Source organism: Crotalus tigris, unplaced genomic scaffold (assembly GCF_016545835.1).
Source record: "Crotalus tigris isolate CLP2741 ecotype Arizona unplaced genomic scaffold, ASM1654583v1 scf7180000023617.9722795, whole genome shotgun sequence".
Classification (NCBI taxonomy): domain Eukaryota; kingdom Metazoa; phylum Chordata; class Lepidosauria; order Squamata; family Viperidae; genus Crotalus; species Crotalus tigris.
This window is the reverse complement of record NW_024100081.1, coordinates 5,361,377-5,382,837: the sequence shown is the minus strand read 5'-3', so window position 1 is coordinate 5,382,837 and position 21,461 is coordinate 5,361,377. Positions and strand designations below refer to the sequence as shown.

At 36.7% G+C, this 21,461-nt stretch overlaps 1 protein-coding gene across 9 annotated transcripts in view; it reads left to right on the top strand.

The window, feature by feature from the left end:
* Window positions 1–21,461, top strand: part of ELAVL4 (ELAV like RNA binding protein 4) — a 124,701-nt gene that overhangs the window by 64,847 nt on the left and 38,393 nt on the right. For all 9 annotated transcript variants that reach the window (XM_039319963.1, XM_039319958.1, XM_039319964.1 and 6 more), the window contains exon 2: window positions 949–1,189. In XM_039319963.1, coding sequence (XP_039175897.1) covers window positions 961–1,189 — 229 coding nt within the window. In that variant the 5' untranslated portion in view covers window positions 949–960. The remainder of the gene's footprint in view (window positions 1–948; window positions 1,190–21,461) is intronic.

The following is a 21,461-nucleotide window of genomic DNA, read 5'->3' as shown; positions in this document are numbered from 1 at the left end:
GAGAAGATTGAGTGGAGAGATGACAGCATTCTTCAGATTCTGAAAAGCTATTGTATAGAAAATATGTATCACTTCAGAGTGTAAAACACAAAATGATAGATTAAGTTACAGGATGTCAGCTTACCATTGGATGTTGGAAAGGAAATGCGTCTAACAGTAACAACAATTCAGAAGTGGAATCAATTACCCAAAGAGATGCTAAGCCATCCCTCACTAGTGGTGTTTAAGCAGAGCAAAACAGCTATTGTTGAAATCCTTTTATTTGGTTTTATGAACCAAACGGGTTGGATTTGATGGGTGAAATGTTGCCTTTCACTCTAAAACTTTGATTCTGTGATTTGCAGTTTCAGTTCTATTTAATAAAGAATCAAAAGAAATCTTTGGTGGCCAAAATAGTTGAAGAATATAAGTGCTTTGCTGATGTAAATAAGTGTCCTTGATAAGACAAAAAGTCTGTTGCTTCAAGCTCATAATATCACAGTAATAGCTTTCTTAGTTTGAATGGCCCAAATAAACCTGTCACAATACTAGGTGTCACAGTAATTAAACAGCTAATGTACATTTACTTTTTCAGCTTTTTTCTCTTCATGAGACTCTTCCACTTAAATAGAACTGTAATTTTAATCACTGTTATTATACCTTGGATCATAGTTAAATTTGTACATTACAAATGCATCATGAAAAGAAAAACTAGCTTTGTATTAAAAAACCAATAGGGGAAAAGAAGGGAAGGTTGTATTTGTCTATGCGTCTTACTATGTGCTTTCTGCCAAAGACTAGCATGACCTACTTTATAACAATAGCAGAAGAACCAAGCTGATTTTTTTTTGTTAACTCTCTTAAATTGGCCATGAATGCTACCTATTTGTTCACTTGTAAGTATGTTTTAAATAGCAACTATATCTCTGAGGATTGAAGGGATATTTTCCATCTTTTCTTTCTGCATAGATAATTAGCACCATGGAGCCTCAGGTGTCAAATGGCCCTACATCCAATACAACCAATGGTCCTGCCAGCAACAGCCGAAATTGCCCTTCCCCTATGCAGACAGGGGCAGCTACAGATGACAGCAAAACCAACCTCCTAGTCAACTACTTACCCCAGAACATGACCCAAGAAGAGTTCAGGAGCCTTTTTGGGAGCATTGGTGAAATAGAATCCTGCAAGCTTGTAAGAGATAAAATTACAGGTACGTGTATTTATTTTTTTGCTTGCTTACCTCTGTTACAATATACTTTTGTAAGATGGTTAACAGTACATGAAAATGTTACCAAATCATATTTTACAACATAGAGATTTTGTGCCTAGCATTCCTTATTACCTTCTCATTTGTACAAACTTCAGGGATGTGCTGAATATCATTTAGAATAAATATAAAAAGTGAAAGTGTACTCTTGAGGAACTTTTTGCTTTATATGAAATTGAATGAAACTATATTATCCAGGTAAGCAGACAGGTTGTAAGTACGGTAATAGATATATAATGCATAAGTTCTATTTTCCAGTAGATGCTTACTGCGAGTACTATATTGTGTAGGCTAGGTGGAGAATTGGTACACCATAAAACCAAAACCATATGGCTTTGATTTGAAGAAACAACTATAAATTTGCAAACACCAACTAGCTTATCCAATGTTTACCAGTGAAGTCATTATTTCATCTCATTTTTTAAATGTCAGTATCATTTTTTTTCTCCCTTCTTTGATTTCATTCTACTCTTAATTTTTTACTTCAGATATTTGTGTAATAAGAAATGTTGTGGATCCTTTATGGATTGTCATAATTAAGGATTATTGGATTAAGATGTGATATTGTCATTTTGCTTTTCTTAGGCTTCACAGTATCAAAGGTTATTCTGTTTTAATACGTTTAAGTTTTAATATGTTGCCAAATTACCTATAGGAGAAATCCCAAAATTCCCCAGAATTCATAAATAGTCACCAAACCTTTTTGATTACTGTTTATTTATTTCTCAGTAATCATAATTGACAATAGTAACATGTGCAATGAACTTGTCACGTGAACAGTGACATTTTTATATCTAGAAAGTATAAGAGCTCTCTTAGATGATCAATGATAGAATTAATGATTTGGTGAGATGAGCAATGATAGAATTAATGATTTGGTGGGAGAGTGAGGAGAATATCAGGTATCAGTTAAAAATGCTGGTAAACTTGGATAATTCAGAAAGGGGTTTTGTGAAAAGAAGATGTTGTAGAGAAAACGTGCTTAGCTCTGGCTTGGTGCATAGGAAAACAAAGGCACTTGGAGTTAGAAATATTATTTGAAGGCACTGTGTTGGAACTGAAATTGAACAAAGGTTACTTGTCAAGCACAGGAAATCAGGAGTCCAGACAGTTCAGATGAATACAGGCTTATTGTATGCTAATGTTCTCTATAAAATCTGAACTATTAGTGGTCAAAGCAAATAGGTGGCAGATCAGAATCAACGGAATTCAAGATGGATTGGACTTCGATTTCTTGTGCGAAGGGACTTGAATCTGATGATTGATGAAAAAATACTAATACTAATAATGGTCACTGAGGTGAATCTGACAAAACAATATCAGTATTTTTATAAATCAGTTCAAATTTAGTAGAAAAAAAAACATGATAAAGAAAGTTAACACAAATATAAGGGACAGTTGAAGAGACAGGAGACTGAACCAAATAAAATTGAGGATGATTTGAGGATGGATTGCAAGTTATAAAATCCACTAAGTTTCCTTAATAATGTATTATTTATTACTTGATTTACACCTGCAGTGATTTCTTATTATAAAGGACAGTTCTTTATTCGGAAAGGTGATCTTTAGATTTATGTATTTTTTTGTTCATTTTGTTCTTGAATTTTCTTTTGTAAAACAGAGTTATAAACACAAACAAAATTTTATGAATCTTTGTCAGAGATGTCCCTTTTTTAGGTTGCTCTTTAATTTTTTTAAGAAAATACAGTCACTTTCAGACATGTGAAATTTTGTCAGTATAATTTTACAATAAAGTACAATTAATTCATCTGGTTGTGATTCCTATCTGGTTTACCCTGCAAGGGTAAATCTTGCAATGTCTGAAAATACAATTATCTCCCATCCCCCCATGGATCTCTTTTAAAGCTCAAGAAACTAGGGAGGGTCTTTTCTGACACACTTCATTCTAGACAGATCCATTTAGCTTCTATCTGATGCTATTCCAGAAATCTTTAATTTCCCAGGCCTTGAGATAAAGTATTATGGAACTCTGCCTTGTATAGTTTGTCTGGACTCTTAGATTCTTTTTTATTAGTTTTCTATTTTCATTGTAATCTGCCTAAAGTTATTCTCGAATCAGGCAGATTCTAAACTAGACAGACAGACAGTCAGTCAGTCAAGACGTGGATAACAATTTCTGGAAATTATATTTCCTGCCACTGCTACTATCCCTCAGCACCTTTTTCTTGACTTTTCAGCTCTCTAATCTTTTCATTCTCTTTCTGAGTGCGTGTTATATTTTCTGTTTCATTTTTTTCTATGTCTCCTGACTATTTTGTCTCCTTCAGCACCCTTTCTTCCTCTTGTCTGATTTCCTCATTTATTAACCCAACATCCCTCCCATTTCTACTATTTTCTCACAATGGTGTTTCTCTGCCTTTCTTCATCAGTCCTGCCCTCCTTTTTCATCCTCACACAATCTCTAGTAACATTTTGTCTGCCTGCAAAGTAGAGCAGCCTACAGAAAACATCTGCCTTCCCACACAACATTTTTGTAGAGCATCTCCTTAGAGGTGTTTGTTGTTGCTGGTTTTTCTTTTCCACATCTCATAGTTTGGAATTTGGGTTTTTCTTCAGAGAGAGACAGAGAGAGAGAAAACAAGGATTGTGGACTGTAAATTCGGTGTGCAGCTGCTGGGTTTCTTACTTGCATGATCAATCAAAAGAAGGAACAAATCCCAGGATTTTACATAGAGAATAAAAATACAGGAGGTTCCTAAATTATTTCCTGGTTATGTTTTTAAAACCTTTTGTTCTATCTTCATAAAATGGGAAAGAATAAACTTCCTTTTTTCAAGTGTGCTAGGCATAGGGAAAATAAGATGTTTTTATTGTAGGTGGAAGAAGAGTGGACATTTCCTTGATTACTGATTTTTCATCCCACTGTTAGATATCTATTTTCATTCCCTTACCTGATTTCAGTACTCCTTTTCACTTCTCATTTTTGAGAAAGTGAGATACAAACAGTATTAATATTAATAATAATAATAGTAATAGTAATAATAATGTTGGAAGGGATCTTGGAGGTCATCTAGTCCAACCGCCTGCTCAGGCAGGAAACCCTATACCATTTCAGACAAATGGCTGTCCAGTCTCTTCTTAAAAACTTCCAGTGTTGAAGCATTCACCGCTTCTGGAGGCAGGTTGTTCCACTGGTTAATTGTTCTAACTGTCAGGAAGTTTCATGTGTGTGTGTGTGTGTGTGTGTGTGTGACAGAACACAGAACATGTATGTTCTGTATCTGAAACGAGTATTTTATATAAAAAGAAAAGGAAGGAAGAGACAAATAACAATCTTTTGATATCTTTTATCTGGGAGGGGATTGGAAATTACATTTTAAAGATCAATTTTATATAATGAATTACATAGTTGATCCTACTCATTTATTGATCGTATTGCTGAGAGTTTATAGACTTGAATGTTTCTATTTTCCAGTTTGGTATAATTTTTCAAAGAAGTTACTTGTGGCCATGTCTACCTTTGTGGCCTAGATCTGTCTACTCTTAGGATCCAGTTTATCCACTTTTGGAGTGGCTTTTAGTGTAATGAAATTTGTGCACCTTACTGTGCATAGTTCTATGGCTCAATTTGTTCTTATGCTTTAAAAGGATATCTAAAATGTCAAGACTGTAATTGGTACTTTACAGGAAGAAACTGGCTTTTATTATCAGACTACAGGTCCATCAAACCCACTGCTGCTTGCATTGACTAACAGCAATTTTTAGAGCATCATGTATTATAGCTTTCTTAAGCTACATCTAGAGATGCTAGTGATAGTACATCAGATCTTTCACATGCAATATTTGTGTGAATCACAACTAATATAAAATATAGAACATGCCAAGTAGAATCTGTTTATTTATGTAACTTGAATGTGTATTTATTCAACAAACTTAGATAGCTGCTCATCTACCAGAAGGAATTCTGGGAGGTAAATGGGATAACAATACAATGGAGTAAAAACAAAAAAGAACATTGCTTTTCCTGAGAGTGAGCTGTCCAGAGGTATTGGAACTCATTGGGCCAATGCATCTAGGTAATCAAAAGCCTCTGAGAAACCAACATAAGGTTGGAATGGATGTATAAGATAAATCAGAATGCAGTTGATTACCTATTCTATTAAATTTGAAAAAGTGAGGCTCTGGGAAATTTTGCAATAATTTCATTGGCAGAGATTTGAGCTTGTTGTGACCTTTGATTCAGCCAAATATTAGAGATTTCTGGGTGGGGAGAAGGATAGATGTTCTTTCAGTGGTCATGTACATTGTTAGATAAGGGTAGCCACGTGCTGTTCTATTTTACATTTTTTCCCTTTTTGCTTCTTATTATAAAGTATAATACAACTTGACTACTAATTCTTTAAAATTAGAACATGAGATGTCTGAAGAACAATGATATAAGATCATTTACTGTCATTTCCATGGAAAAGTAACAATCCAGTTTTTAAGGTTGAACCTGCTATGCAAATTATACTTCCATATATTTTACTAATGTAATTTTTAAAAAGCACATTTAGCTACTTAGTTCAATAGTGACAACACATCTCAATGAAAGAATTGCTTTTTTTATAAGACTGTCACAATTTTTTTAATCTCATAAATGCCTATGAAATTGGAGAGGGAAAATGGAAAATTCACACCAGACCTGAATAATAGGACTGTGATATTTGTAATCCCAATCCTTTCTCAGTACCTACCGGCAACTGAATAACTATAGTTATGTTGGAGATCATCTTCTACCTGTCCTCAGATACATCTTGCTTTCTGGTCTGCTATGAATGTATAAGGAAATTCACTTATTAGGCACCTTCTGACAGTAATACTATCAAATAGTAGTGAAATATGTCAAGTTGTATTCATAGCTGTGTTGCAGCTTGTTGCTTGCTTAAAAGGAAGAGCATTACCTTAGTTCCAAACAGCTTTAAACTATCTTAGGTATAGGTTGGAGATGAGACGAAGGCAATATCATGAACAGATAGATTCCCAGTGCATGTTCATGTTGTGATTAGGAATAAGTGGGGAAAGATCCTTAATCAATATAATATGGCTTCATTTAATATACAATATATGTTCTATTTTATAGATGCTGAACAAGTCAATTTTCTTGGGGACATTCCATTGTTTTTTTCCCCTTGCATCAAAATAAAAAACTTGGAATTACTTTGTTATATCAGAATGGCTATGTACGTTCACCATGAGGACATATATGAAACATTTACTGATATAATTGTTTGTATTTGTTGCTCAGATCAAGCACTAACATGATATGAATATTGCTAATCTGCAAAGAAAGTACTTTAGTTTTAATAATTCCTAATTTACAAATTAATTTGATGAGAAATTCAGAGATATTGTTAAATTTATAAAATCTATCTGAATAGTCTATATTCAAAATGGTACTGTATTTCAAATATTTGCAGAGCTAATTATAAATACGGCTGAAATACCAAAACTGGAATGTTGACAGTAAACAGTCTTTTAAGAAGTTGACTCATAATGGTGCTTTTGCTTTAAAATAATATAAATTTAACAAAATACAGTTATATTATTCATGTAAAAATGAAATTTTGATAATATCAAGCCACTTTGACTGGAAATGGCAGGTTATGAGATATGTTTAGCTTAGATTTCAGAATTGAACTTGTAAATTTCAATTTTACAAATTATAAATTTCCATTTAAACTTTGAAAAGCAGATAGAAAATCTTGATGCTGTACATCAGACAAATTGTAGTTATGATAGAGAACGAGTAATATTAAAATGTCTTAATTCCAGAATATATGATAAAGGAAAAAAGTGAAGACAGTAGAAAAATATTTTGCAGGCATGCTTAATAAAATTAGCAATTCTAGTTGTAAATGTTTTTCTTAAATTCTTCATTTACACTTCTTAATTAATCTCACATTTCAAATTAACAGTGAAACTGCTCCCAGCTGCATCATTCCATAACTACAGTGTAGTTTGTCCAGTTATATAGTTGTGGATTAAATCTGCTTTCCTTCAAATAACAACAACAAAAAATAAAATTATAGCTAAGGAATGATATGAAATAGAAAAGTGACAATGTCTGAAGAAGGCATCATAATTCTAAACTAGAGTCTGGAACCAATGACTTTAAATTATATTATTTTAAAAGTTATTTTTCCCATTCCAATTCTAATCTTTTCTCTCAGCTGCCCATAGGAATTTCGAAGGATTGCAAAGTTATCTAGAGAGCATCAGGCAATGAAAGACTGTTCTGGGCAAGCAAGGGAAATTTTTGAGATTGTTCTGTTTAATATATTAATAAATGATTATTTAGGTAGCCTAGTTTCTAATGATAATACATCAATCAGGCATATTTAAAAATACACTACAAAGAATGCTAAAGAAATGCCTTCAAATGGGGTAAATCTGCCAGAAAATACATTGAAAATGTTAACTCTAGTATCAATAAGTAGAACTCAAGACAGCTTTGGCAGTTAAGTAAAGATCTTAGGGTCATAGCGGTTAGATCAATGAAATATTTATTCATATATGCTATACTAGGTGTAAAAGAACAAATTCCATATTTAATGTTACTAGGATATTGAAAATAAGATCACCTCACAGGAGAGGTGCAACTACTGAGATCCCAAGCAAAAAAAGGGTTTTGTAGAGCTTACGGGGAGACTTTCTGTTCTTGGTATCACTATCCAAAAAAAGCCATGCATTTTCCTGGGCTCATACATATTTGAATTAATAGAGCAAGAACAAGATGTAACTAAACACTTGCTTTCCTGGGACCACACAGCTGTCAAAAAAGTTTAGAATAAGGTGCAGCTTTCTTAAAAAAAATGCTGACACATACATCAAACATGTCTTTCAGCAGCATCTTTTCTGCTTGGGATCTCCGTATCCACATATCTTTAGTCCTTGCACTAATAAAAGTTGCAGTCATTGGAATCTTATGTACAGGTCTGATTACTTTATATTTGATCATAAAGGTTTATCTCCCATATTTTAGGTACCCATTAAAATTACCTTACATAAAACTTGTTTTACATAAAATAAAAACATAATAAATGGTTATTGACAGCTTTCCACTTAGTTTTAGCATTACCACTACCTTTGTTCTCAATCCCCTAAATTTATATTTTTTCTTTCCTTACATAGCCTGTAATTTGCACTTAGGGCCTTTGCTATGCTAGTAATTATAATAATTTGGGTGAGCTGCTTCAGTGGCAATGTTTGTCAGAGCAGCTGATCAGAAGTATAAATTAAAATGGAATAATTGAATATTAACTGCAAAAAAATAAATAAATAATAGTTGAATTTGAAAAGTCCCAGTTTTCACAAAAATATCCATCCTGTTAACATCACACCTGATTTCTGCACCTTTGAAAATAGATAATCTTATTCCAATTTTAAAAGCAATCGAAATGCTAAGGTAGTTTCTTTACCTTAGCATCTCTTCTTGGCAAAGTAGTAGAAAGTATTACTAAAGAGAAAATACATGATAGAATGAGCTTTGCTGAAAAGGAAAAGTACTTCGGCAAAGTTTACTTTTCTCCTATTGACAAGGATGTTAACAGATACTGTATATTTGGACTCCAAAAAAGCCTGTCACCAAAGGCTCCTAAACAAACTCACCTGCATTGGATAATAGAACAGATCTTTTAATTCAGGGTCCGACCCATAGGGGAGGACACACGCTCGACTTGGTATTCCTCTCGGGGCAGTGGAGACGTGATTTCGATTTAAGGGGTATAGTTACTTCTCCCTTGTCATGGTCGGATCACTTCCTGTTGAGGTTAGATTTCTCGGTCCTACTCCCCCACCGCAGGGAGGCGGAGCCGATTAGGTGGTTCCACCCCAGACGTTTAATGGACCCGGAGGGCTTCCAAACAGCGCTTGGGGGTTTTCCTGAGTCCCTCCTTCACGAACCGGCTGAGTGCTCGGTCGCTGCTTGGAATAAGGCAGCATCAGGGGCGTTAGACCGGATCGCGCCTATGCGACCTCTCCGTGATTGTGAATCCCGGAGGGCACCTTGGTTTACCGAGGAGCTACGGGAGATGAAGCGTCAGAAGAGACGTCTAGAGTGACGCTGGAGGGCTAGTAACTCCGAATCCGACCGGACACTTCTAAGAGCCTATATTAAAACTTATTTAGTGGCGATACGAGCGGCAAAATGTTCGCATTTTTCCGCACTTATTGCGTCTGCAGAATCTCGCCCCGCCGCCCTGTTTAGGGTGACCCGTTCCCTACTTAATGTTCAGGAAGCTGGGGAGCCCTTACAGGGTAGAGCGGAGGAATTTGTGCAATTCCTATCAGACAAAATCGCTCGGATTCGGACAGACCTAGACTCCAATTGGGCAGGGCCTTCTGAGATGACTGGGGCAAGTCTTAGCTCAGTTTTATGGGATGAATTTGAGTCTGTGACCGCTGAGGATGTTGACAGAGCGGTGGGAACAATGAGCGCCTCCACTTGTTTATTGGACCCATGTCCTTCCTGGTTGGTCTCGGCTGCCAAGGAGGTGACATGAGGCTGGCTCCAGGTGTTGATCAACGCTTCATTGAGGGAGGGGTCTTTCCCGCAATCCCTGAAGGAGGCGGTTGTGAGGCCCCTGCTCAAGAAGCCTACCCTGGACCCAGATGATTTAAATAACTTCCGTCCAGACTCCAATCTCCCCTTTGTGGGGAAGGTTGTAGAGAGAGTGGTGGCGCTCCAGCTCCGACGGTCTCTGGATGAAGCGGATTATCTAGACCCTTTTCAATCTGGCTTCAGGCCCGGCTTCAGCACAGAAACCGCTTTGGTCGCACTGATGGATGATCTCTGGCGGGCCCGAGCAGGGGTTATTCCTCTGTCTTGGTGCTACTTGACCTCTCAGCGGCTTTTGATACCATCGATCATGGTATCGTTTTGCGACGACTCGAAGGGGTGGGAGTGGGAGGCACCGTTTTACGGTGGTTCTCCTACCTCTCTGGCCGGTCGCAATCGGTATTGGTGGGAGGGCAGAGGTCAACTCAAGGCCCCTTGAATGCGGCGTGCCACAGGGGTCGGTCCTCTCTCCCCTCCTAATTAACATTTATATGAAGCCGCTGGGTGAGATCATCAGACAGCACGGGGTGAGGTTTCATCAGTATGCTGATGATACCCAGTTATATATCTCCTCCCCGAGCTCTCTCAGTGAAGCGGCCGATGTGATGGGCCATTGCCTCGAAGCCGTGAGGGTCTGGATAGGGGTTAACAGACTCAGGCTCAATCCTGACAAGACCGAGTGGCTTTGGATGTTGCCTCCCAAGGATCATGTCGACTGTCCAGTGTTGACTCTTGCGGGGCAAAATATACCCCCTTCGGAGCGGGTTCGCAACTTGGGTGTCCTCCTTGATCCACAGCTGAATTTGGAACATCAATTGACGGCTGTGGTTGGGAGGACCTTTGTACAAGTTCGCCTGTTGCACCAGTTGCGACCCTACTGGACCGGGAGGCTCTCCTTACAGTCACTCACGCCCTTGTCACCTCACGTCTGGACTACTGCAACGTGCTCTACATGGGGCTACCCTTGAAAAGTATTCGGAGACTACAGTTGGTCCAGAATGCAGCCGCGCGAGTGATAGTGGGTGCTCCTCGATACACTCACGTTACATCTATCCTCCGTGAGCTGCACTGGTTGCCTATTGGTCTTCGGGTCCAATTCAAGGTGTTGGTCATTACCTTTAAAGCCCTATATGGCTCAGGGCCAGGCTATTTACGAGACCGCCTACTACCTCATAGTTCCCTACGTCCGGTTAGATCCCACAGGCTGGGTCTCCTTCAGGCCCCATCGGCCAAGCAGTGCCATTTGGCGGGGCCGCAGAGGAGGGCCTTCTCTGTGATGGCGCCCATGCTTTGGAACCAGCTCCCCCCGGAGATTAGGACCGCTCCCACCCTGTTGGTTTTCCGTAAGCTACTTAAGACCTGGCTTTTCCGGCAGGCCTGGGGTTTATAAAACCTGACCCCTGGATGACTGTCTTTGCATTGTTTGTTTTGTTATGTTTTATGTGTTTTTTATTGTTAGCCGCCCAGAGTCCTTCGGGAGTGGGGCGGCTTATAAATTTTAAAAATAAAATAAAATAAATAAATTGCAGCTGTAAAATAAGCAACAAACAATCAATTCACACACTGGGGAGAAGTACATATTGGGTTGCTCCAGTGTTGGGACTGGTGCTTTTTAAATTGAATATAATTTGTAGTTAGGACTGAGAGGTGCAGTATAGTATGTGGTTTGCCAGTGATACCAGGATTGTGAAATTCTCCAAAAGGCTAATGATAAATTGACTGAATGGGTTTCAAAACGCCAAATGCAAAATCTCATATGTTGAATGCTGGCACAAAAAAATCTGAACTTTAATTGGATGGGATCTGAATTGACAGTGATGTTTGAAAATGGAATCTTGGCATTATAGAGATAATTTGATTGAAATGTTGAGCCAATGTGGAATTCCTATAAAAAGGAACAATTTTTGGAATTGTTGTGGGGTTACTGCAATATAATAAAAACCTCTTAAAACAAATCTGGATGAGGCCAGGCTTATAATTTCACCATAGATTTTCTTGAGGCAGTGATTGTGAACCTGACACATGTCAAGAGTGACATACCATGACATTTTGGATAAGCTACTAGAATGGGTGTGCTCTCACACAATCTCTGGAGCAACTAAAATTGTGCAAGAACAGGATGTGCTTTGGCATCATTTTCAAAGGCTGCAGAGCCACAGAAGAGCATTCTTCAAAAGTATTTCAAGAATTAAGGCCTCATGTGATCCAGGTAGGCCGTAGAGACCTCTCTCAGGTAGGCCGCAGATCTGCACCATAGGATATGCAGCAGATCCTGGGGAGCTCTGGGGAATGGCACCAGGCAGCCTTTTTCAGTGGCAGCAATGGCGCTAGGGCTGAAGTCAAAGTCTAGGCTTCTTATTTCAGGCCCAGCTTCAATGCTGCTACCAAATGCCGCAGGTCATGTGGGGGGAGACAGAATTGTTTCTCTTTTGTTCGGAGGAGACATGCCAGAAAAATCAACTTAGACAATTTCCAAATTTTTGACACACCAAGCCCAAAAGATTCGCCATCACTGCTTTAAGGGCATTATATTATATTGCACCTGTTTCTCTAGCAATTCCAATAATTCCTTTTGCATTATTATTTACAGTTCTGCTCATTGACCTTCAGGATATTGGAACCTAGGTTTGGTACAGAAAAGGCAATGAAAAGACTGGAGCAGTGCCTCGGCAAAGAAAGACAAAGCTCTTTAGCTTGGAAGAGTGATAGATAACAGGAAACATGATGGAAACATATCAACTCCTTATCTCATGATGTTAGAACTTTAGAATTTTTTTTTAACAGGAGGCAGGACAGGAGCATAGAGACTCTGGCTGCTAATGCTGTTTACTATATTTTCTGAATCATAAAGTAGCATAAAGTAGTTTCTGGGAAATAACATTAGAAAAGGACTACCATTTTCTAGACTAGGTTTGTGAGCTTCCCAATAAATCATCATTTGGTGAAACACAATGGGACACTGATGGTTTTATGGTTCTTTTATGCTTTATTGTCCTCTTGTGAGCTCCTCAGGGTTATTATATACAAGAAGAATGGCTATATGAGCTTTTTAAAACAAATAAGTAAAGAAAAGCTTGGATTGGATATGCCTATGGTTTTATTTGGCATTTAAGGATCCAGGTAAGAAACCAGGAGAACATGAATTCTAATTTTATTTTAAATAAGCCAGTGAGTCCAGTTGCACTCTCTTATCTCTAGGAAGAAGGCAATGGCAGATCTAAAATTGCCAGGAAAATTGCTTGGACTTGTTAATGTAGTCACCAGGAGTCAAGACTAATTTAAAACACTGGGGAGGTAGGGATTGTTATTTAAGTATTTAGTATTTTTAAGCCATCTCTGACAACTTAGTGCTACTGATCTAGCAATTAACTATATTATAAAATATAATCCACATCAAACTCCCTTTCATTTCTGAGAAATCAGTACTTTTTTCCCCCAAGCACAATTGCCACTTAATGGCTAAACATTTTCGAATGCAGCACTTACTCTCTAATATTGTTTACAATATTATCTAATGCCTTTCATAATACATTGTGTTCCAGTTAAGCAAAAAGTAAATGCAATTAGAAAGATTCCCCGCCCCCCATTGGTGTTGCAGTATGAGCATGTCCCACTGTAACACTGCAGTTGCAGTAGAGCCAGAAAGTTGTCTTTTTTCAGATAGAAAAGTTGCCTTTTCAGATAGATATTGTAGGTAGATATTTTCAAAGTCCTGGGACCAGAGGTTTGTTCTTCCAAGCTTTCGGACTCATGCTAGAGCCCATCCTCAGGAAACTTCTCAATCTCTAGGATTGTGCACTGAATCCTGCAGCATTATCCTGGGACATGTATATTTGCCTTCATTCACAAGATATTTTTCAAAGATAATTATTTGAGAACTAGTTTTATGTAATGATTAAACTGGGCTAGAAACCAGGAAATTAAGTTCTAGTTCTTCATGAAAACCAGCTCAAGTCACAATATTGGACTATTGTTGTGAGGTAAATACTGTGTTTCCCCGAAGACCTACCTCGAAAATAAACCCTAGCTTGATCTTTGGAGGTGAGCCTAATATAAGCCCTACCCCCAAAATAAGCCCTAGTTTTGGGGCAAGGTGCATGCCTAAAAATCAAGCTAGGGCGGGCTGTGGGGAATGGAGCTTACTGTTGCAGCCAGGCCTCCTATGCCTTGCCGGCCCACTTCTGCTGCTGCCGAAGGAGCAGCTTCATTCTGCAGTTGAGAATGGAGCTCCGGCCTCCATTTTGCAGTCAGAGGCCTTTCTGGAAGGCCTGTGCAGTCGAGAACTGAGCTCGGTTCTCGGCTGCAAAGGCTTTCCAGAAAGGCCTCTGATGTCAAAAAGCAGGCCCGAGCTCTAATCTCAGCTGCAAAATGAAACTGCTCTTTTGGCCACAGAAGAAGTGGACCGGCTGAGCGGGGCTGTCTGTGCCGCTGCCGTGAGGTGAGTGGAAAACACACACACACACACACACACACACACACACATCAAAAATAAGACGTCGTGCCTCTTTTGGAGGCAAAAAAAAAAAAAAAAATAAGACCGGGTCTTATTTTTAGGGAAACACAGTATGAGAAGGAAACACTACTACAGCACTATGAGTTGTACGTAAAAAGAGTAGGATATAAATTTGATTAATACTCTGGTTTCTCTTCAAATTGATGAATCTAATGAATTAAATAAATGCACAATTTTTCAATAAGCAAAAATGCATGTTGCTGTATGCAGGCAGTAAACTGTAGGTTTAATAATGTTACTGTTTCAGTAACTTTACTTTTCAAATTATCATAGCTGTGGCTGTTTTTAGAGTTCCAGCACATACATATAAAATGCTACTGGAATGAAAGTTTGTAAGATTTTGTAATTATTTCCTACTTCTCTTTTGTTTAGGTACAGGATAAAATATAACCTTACAGAAAAAGCAACTACGGATTTCTTTCTTGTAGATTCCACTCACCCCTGTTAAAGAAAATTATGCAAAGCAGGATTTAGCTATAAATCCATTCCCACCATTGGATATTAACAGTATTCAGTGTTGCTATATTTAGAGAAACTTAATTTGAAAATGCAAGGAAATTTCTGTCACTGAAAAAGCTACCACAAAACTAGGTTGGGAAAAACAATATAAAGCGTGAAATGGTGCACTTTGGGAGAATGCATCATATACTGTACCACTGAACCAGTTATCCCAATGCAGGAATAAAACACTAGTGTACCTTCCCCTGGAAAAGATAGGCAAAAGGAAAGACATGCAGAATTTGAATTCTTATTATTTCAAATGTAGCTCATTTGGAATTTTTTCTGAAATGTTCTTTTAATATTACTCCTAGCTTAATTTTACATTTATCCTGAGTTTTGAGTAAATAGGACCATATTTGTTGTGCATCACCTAGTGAGGTGGGCAGCTATATAGATTTGATAAATATATGCTAAAATAATCATTGCAATGCTAATTAATTTCATCAGAAATTTCTCATTAAGTTCATAAAATATTTCTGATGGTGCTTTAGAGATTATTCTGTATCTTTATGCTGAAAGAAGCACAACATTGTGTAACAGTCTTCGTTAACCTGTTCCTTTTCAAGCTTCTTTAGTTTTAGGGATAATTTTTAGTCCTCTGCCACAAAGAGATAGATAAATCAAAGTATTAATAAGCAGATATCATTTCATTTCATTTAGCACCAATTTGAGGGAAGTAGCAGTATTTATTTTTGTGCATGTTCCACTTAATGCTTAATATTTTTTTGAACTGCCAACATATAATACTAGGCATATGATATATTAGATAGATTTGCAGCATATAGGTAGATCTGTTATACATCTTTTTCCTTTCAAACTAATTGCAAGTTGCAATAATCACTTATCTCTTCACCGTTTTTAATGTATATTTTCCTCTCCTTTATTTTTTTTAGTCAGCTTGGACTATTATTTTCATTTGCTTACACTTCCATTTTTTGGCTTATTTCCTTTTGGCATTTTCTTTACTATTCTATGGAAAATTTTAAAGAGTAAGTGGAAAAAATGATTACTCAAATATCACTAACTGACTTTGTTTCCCTGGTAGCTCACATATAATCATTGAACTGTTATTCATTCTTTTTGTTTTTAGAAAGTATTGTGATTTGATGTAAATGAGAAGGATGAAAAGCTGCTTTTTGTTGAATAGATGGTTATTCTTAACAATATCTTCTCAGGGATAGGTAGAACATGGAAATTTAAATTACGTACAGATCAATCACACATCATATGCCATTTATAATGCCCAGCAAACTTTTGTAAATAAGACTTGTACAATAAATATATTCTAAAATTACAAGTATTCACTTTTCTCTTGGAAGTAATTAAATACAAACCTCATTGCATACCTGATGCATATTTTTAAAAAATGGCAGGAGGTGTTACAGACACACTTCGGCTTCTTTGGGAGGAAATGTTTGTAAATGTTCAGTGAAGTAATATTGAATTAGCTAAGTCTTGATTATAGAGAATTGTGAACTGTGACGTTCACAGATATTCTGGCAAGTTTAAGTATCTATAGAGTTCTTCCCTGTTACCGCAAATCTGGATATTATACTAAATGTATTTTAAGATTTTAATGTAAAGGTAGTTTCTAAACAGAATTTACTGTTGGAGTGTGTGGATGTGGATTTGGACTACAACGCATAGGGGTTTAACCCTTCCTCCTTCTGCCCCCACAGCTCCAATTTACGTTGGGAAGGAAGTTCCCATTGGTGCCATGGAACCTTCCCATCTGAGTCAAATTGCAACCACAAGGTAGGGGGATTTTTATAAAAGCCCTAGCAGTGGGGAGGAAAGATCCCTGCATATGCTACTTTATTGATCTTCATCCCCTATGGCTGGTGGCAGTTGCTGTTTAGAACTACGCTTACACTAAGATACGTGCAATGTAAAACTAATCAAAGATGCCATTGACTGTCAGAAGAGAGGCCAGGAATATGGCCGTAGTTGAATATGTATATTAACAAGTTATCTAAAACAGCCCTTACGTCTTGCAGGGTTGAGCGTTTTTGTTACCAGAAGTCATCATTATAAAATAAGAAAGAAGCGATGCAACCCAAATAGCATTCATGACTAATACTGAAGATCTGACAGTTGAAAACTTATCTGGCATTCTATCCCTATATTTAAAAAAACCGTTTTGAGCAAGTGTTCCAATAAGAAAATGTCTTTATGTTTTATATGTATGAACCCCAATCATTCCATCTGCTGCCATGTATCTTGCAGATGAGTAGCAGAATTAATAATTTCTAAGTAGAGTAAATAAATATTTATTTTCAGCTTAGGTTCCAGTAATTTTCTTCCTCTCATTTATCCTAACAACTTTTAGGGAATATAGCTATAATAGAAACATAGATGCATGTAAGAAAATATAATTGCTGCAAAAAAATAAGTACAAGGGAAACGTTCTGTATAATGTGCCTATAGAAAGGAATATTTGCAAAGAATAAAGAGAAAAAGGAGCTATTAGATTAAAAGAAACAAAACACAAAAGCATTTGGGTGAAAATAAAACATTATTTTGGAAGTAGGTGAAAAGGTCTAAAGAAATTCTGTAAGCAAAGTAAATGAAATAAAACTGATGACATTAATAGGAAGAAAATAATGTGAGAAAATGCTAGAAGAGAGATTTTAAAGATTGGTATGGGAATTATCATGTTATATTAGTAAACAAGGAAAAAACAATGGCAAGAAAGTGACAGATATGAACATGTTGAAATGGTAAGGCTACAGGTATAGATGATATCACAGAAGAATTTTTAAATATGTCTGCTTATGGAATAGCTGCCTGACTTGGATCTGTACCTGTGCCTCACAGTTGGAAGAATATTCCCTGATACAGGGAGAAAAATAACAAGTATAAGTATCAAAATTACAGTGGGATTAGGCTGTTATGTATGCCTGGAAAGAGTTTTGGTAGAATTCAGATTGAAAGGAGGTAACAGTGAATAAAATGTCTGTTGAGAATTTATGCTAGGTAGTCAATCAGATTTTTGTTCTTTAAAAGATCACTGAAAAATGTATGGATGAGAGAAAGAAAGTTTGCTGTACATTGTCAAATAACCTGGCTTGAATTATGAAAGGGATCTGTATAAGTGTAATGTTTAGGAGCTGATTGCTGAATTGGTAATTGTTATATAAAATACATGAGAATAAATGGTTTGCTTTGCATGTATGTGATGAGTGTTTAATGTGTATATGGGAAAATACATCAAGAATTCTTCTGGAGAGGGAGGTGTATGTGTATGTAGTGCTGTATACAGTCAATGCTGGTATTGTGAGATGAGAATCCAAATTATTTTCAGCAAATGTTAGATTATATAATACCGTGAGAGATATGCATCTGAAAGTTAATACATCAAAACCAAGTTTGCTTTGTTTTACAAGAAAAAAGAATGAACAATTGCAAGTTATACATAAATAGTAGGTAGATAAATGTGTTACCTTGGTAGAATGTTTACTAAAAAATGGGAATGTGAACCTCTCCCTTGTTATATGAAAATAGCAGTTGAGTACACTTTTGGTTATTCAAAAAGAAATAGCATGATAAGGATATGTATGCTGAAATCGGTGAATAATTTCTCCATTGCATTTAATATTAGGAAAGGATTTGTAATGATTTTTATTCAATTGTGTGAATTGACCGTTGAAGGATTTTTACAGTTTGTCTTTATTCACTATAATTTCTAAATATATAACTTACTGGATATAAGGAGTAAAGCTAGTAGGAAAATGTTTCTGAAATAAATCAGTAATGTTGAAATTGCAAAATCTATTTCCATTTTAATTATAACTAGATCAGGGGTTCCCAATCTCCGGTTCATGAACCAGCACCGGTCCACAGCATGCCAGCAAGTGGTCCATGCAAACAAGTGAAGCCCATCCATGGGATGTAGGCAGCATACAAAACTGTGCCCCCTCTGGTCCACAGAAAAACCTTACTCCACAGAATCAGTCCCTGGTGCCCAAAAGGTTGGAGGCCGCTAAACTAATCACCCATAACTCATTGGGTCATTGTTTCAGAGATATTTCCTTACCTAAACAGGAAGTAAGAGAAACAAAAAGGTAGAGAGTAGGAACAAAAGCAAAAAAGCAGGGAGCAGGAACATCTTGTAACTTCCTGGGGACTTGACTAAAGGGGGGACCAGTCTACCCACCCTTTGGAGGACTAGGGTGGGACCAGTCTGCTGAACCTCTGGCCAATGATTTGGCAGCACTGAAGCAGCCACAACTTGGCCAAATTTCAATCCCATGAGAGTCATGTGTCCCAGATTTTGGACACATTCTTAAATTAGCCCATTTCATGTTCTTTAGTCCAAAAATTGCTGCTTTATTTCACCCAATTTAAAGTTATAGATATAAAGTTTTAATATTGTATACATATAATTCACTGCTGGACATTTTTGAATATTTTTAATTTACAAATCTAGTGAACATTTTCAAGCACTATGTGCAATACAAAAAATAGCCAGAAATAACTGAAATCTTTTGCAGATACCAATTTGATTAGAATAGAAGAGGGGAAAAAACCAGAGAAACATTTCACAAAAAAGAAAAAGAAATTTCACAAGCCTTTTTTAAAGGATCATTACATATTTCCTATTGTTTTTATTTTAAAATTGCTTGTAAAATAGTTAGTTGGCTCACAATTGGAAATTCACCAGATCAAGAAATAATACAAAACATAAAAAAGATAAAAGAACTTTTTCACCAACAGGCAAATCTTCAGTTTTCTGTCCATGAAAAGAAATAAAGGATTAAAAAAAGACACTTAAACTGCTGAGTTTTATTACTTCAGATGATGAAATTAATGAGCTGTGGACTTTTTCCTTTCCCTTATTAACACAGTAGTTTTTTTTAATGCAAAATTAGTATTTTCTGAAAATGTTTGCTATAGTGGAAGATATCCATTATATGTAACTCTGCTCTCACTACATTGCTAATATTTTCTTCTACTTTGAAATTGTATATGTTAAAATACCAAAACATAAGAATGTAACTCTGTCTGATAAGCAAATTGTAGCATCTATAGCTAAAATTGAAACATGTTAAAAGTAAACTCGGTATATTACAAATACAACATTCTGTGAAAAATTATCATTTTTATTCATTTTTTCTCCTATGATTTTCCTTGTATGAAATCTGTTTATGTTTTAGTACACGTATATAAATGATATTCCAAAATAATACTATGAGTACGATTTTATCTGGGGTCTGTCTTTTTTTTATGGGGGAATGGATTCACTAGGGCATGGATAATGGTTTATTATAAGAATGGAATAGATAGTAATTCTATGAGACTTTAAGAATCAAAATGTGTCACCCCTTAATTTTCCATTGACAAAACTTCTCCTTTAGGGATTTGGAAATGTTAATAGGTAAAGAAAATGCACTCACTCCCACCCCCCTAGAGATTTAAATCTGCCCACTCCTGGAGTGCATTGAGATTGTGAATGACTACCAGGAACCTATGAAGTTTGCAACCTAAATGTTCTCAATACTCTTTCCATTATTTTCTTAATAGTAAATAGGATGTGATGGAGGGAAAACTGAACTCATTGTCTTGAAGTTGCCTGTATTTGTAACATCTTTAATTTTGTTGGTTCATGTATGGATAAACAAAGGTGGCTGAGATGAATTGAGAGAATTTAGAATGTCAGCAAAAGCAAAACTCACTGGGAAAAATATTCCAGATCAGAATCCAATCAGAGTACTTAGTTTTCTAATTCTGTGGTATGTAATTCCCTCATTTTTTAGCAGAGAATAATTCTCCCTCCTTTTTTTAATTAATTGACACACATATTCCATGTAGAGCAGAGGTGTCAAACTGCCAACCCTCGGGCTGGATGCATCATAGCGAAACCACGCCCACCCCATTGCTGGGAGGCAGGTAATTTGACTGTGCTGTTGCCTTGTGGGGGTCTCATGGTTAGCACTGCCCTTTCCTGTGTTAACCAGTCTGGGTGAGAGTCTGCTGTTAGTAGCTGGTTCATCTGTGCTGGTAGGCGTTCATACAGTTCATTAGTTTATTTACTCTTTCCGCCTTCCCCAATCCATGTGGCATCTCTGGCACACCCCATTCTCTCTCCCCACACAGCACCTCCCATGCACCTCTCTCTCCATTTTTATCTTTTTTTCTTTGGCATTTCTGTTTCATAATTACCCTGTGAAAAATATTAAAGTGGTTTTTTAAAAAAAGTTAATTAATGAGCGTAAATTAATTTTCATTGCTGTTACTCAATAATAATATTCCCTAATTTCATTGGAAACTACTCCCAAATCACAGTGCTTTAGATTGCAGCTAAAGTTATTTATTCCCAAGGAGAACTGTCCTAAAATATCTGTACCTTTAGAAAGAACAGCTCTTACAATTTTGCTGTAGTTTTATTGGTAAAATGTAATATTTGTGTGTAAATGACAAAGAATTGTGAAAGTTTCTGAGTTTGCACACTGTAATATGGGACTCAGCATTTTTATTCACCTGTTGGGTACTTCCCAAGAATATGAGATAGACTGATGCTGCTGCTTGATGGTGTTAAATGTATCATCACAGAATGTAAACTGCTCAAAATAAAACTGCCTTTTGCAATTGACTGATGGAGATTTTATCAATGCTGATGGTGTTCAAGTGGTGCTTCAGAT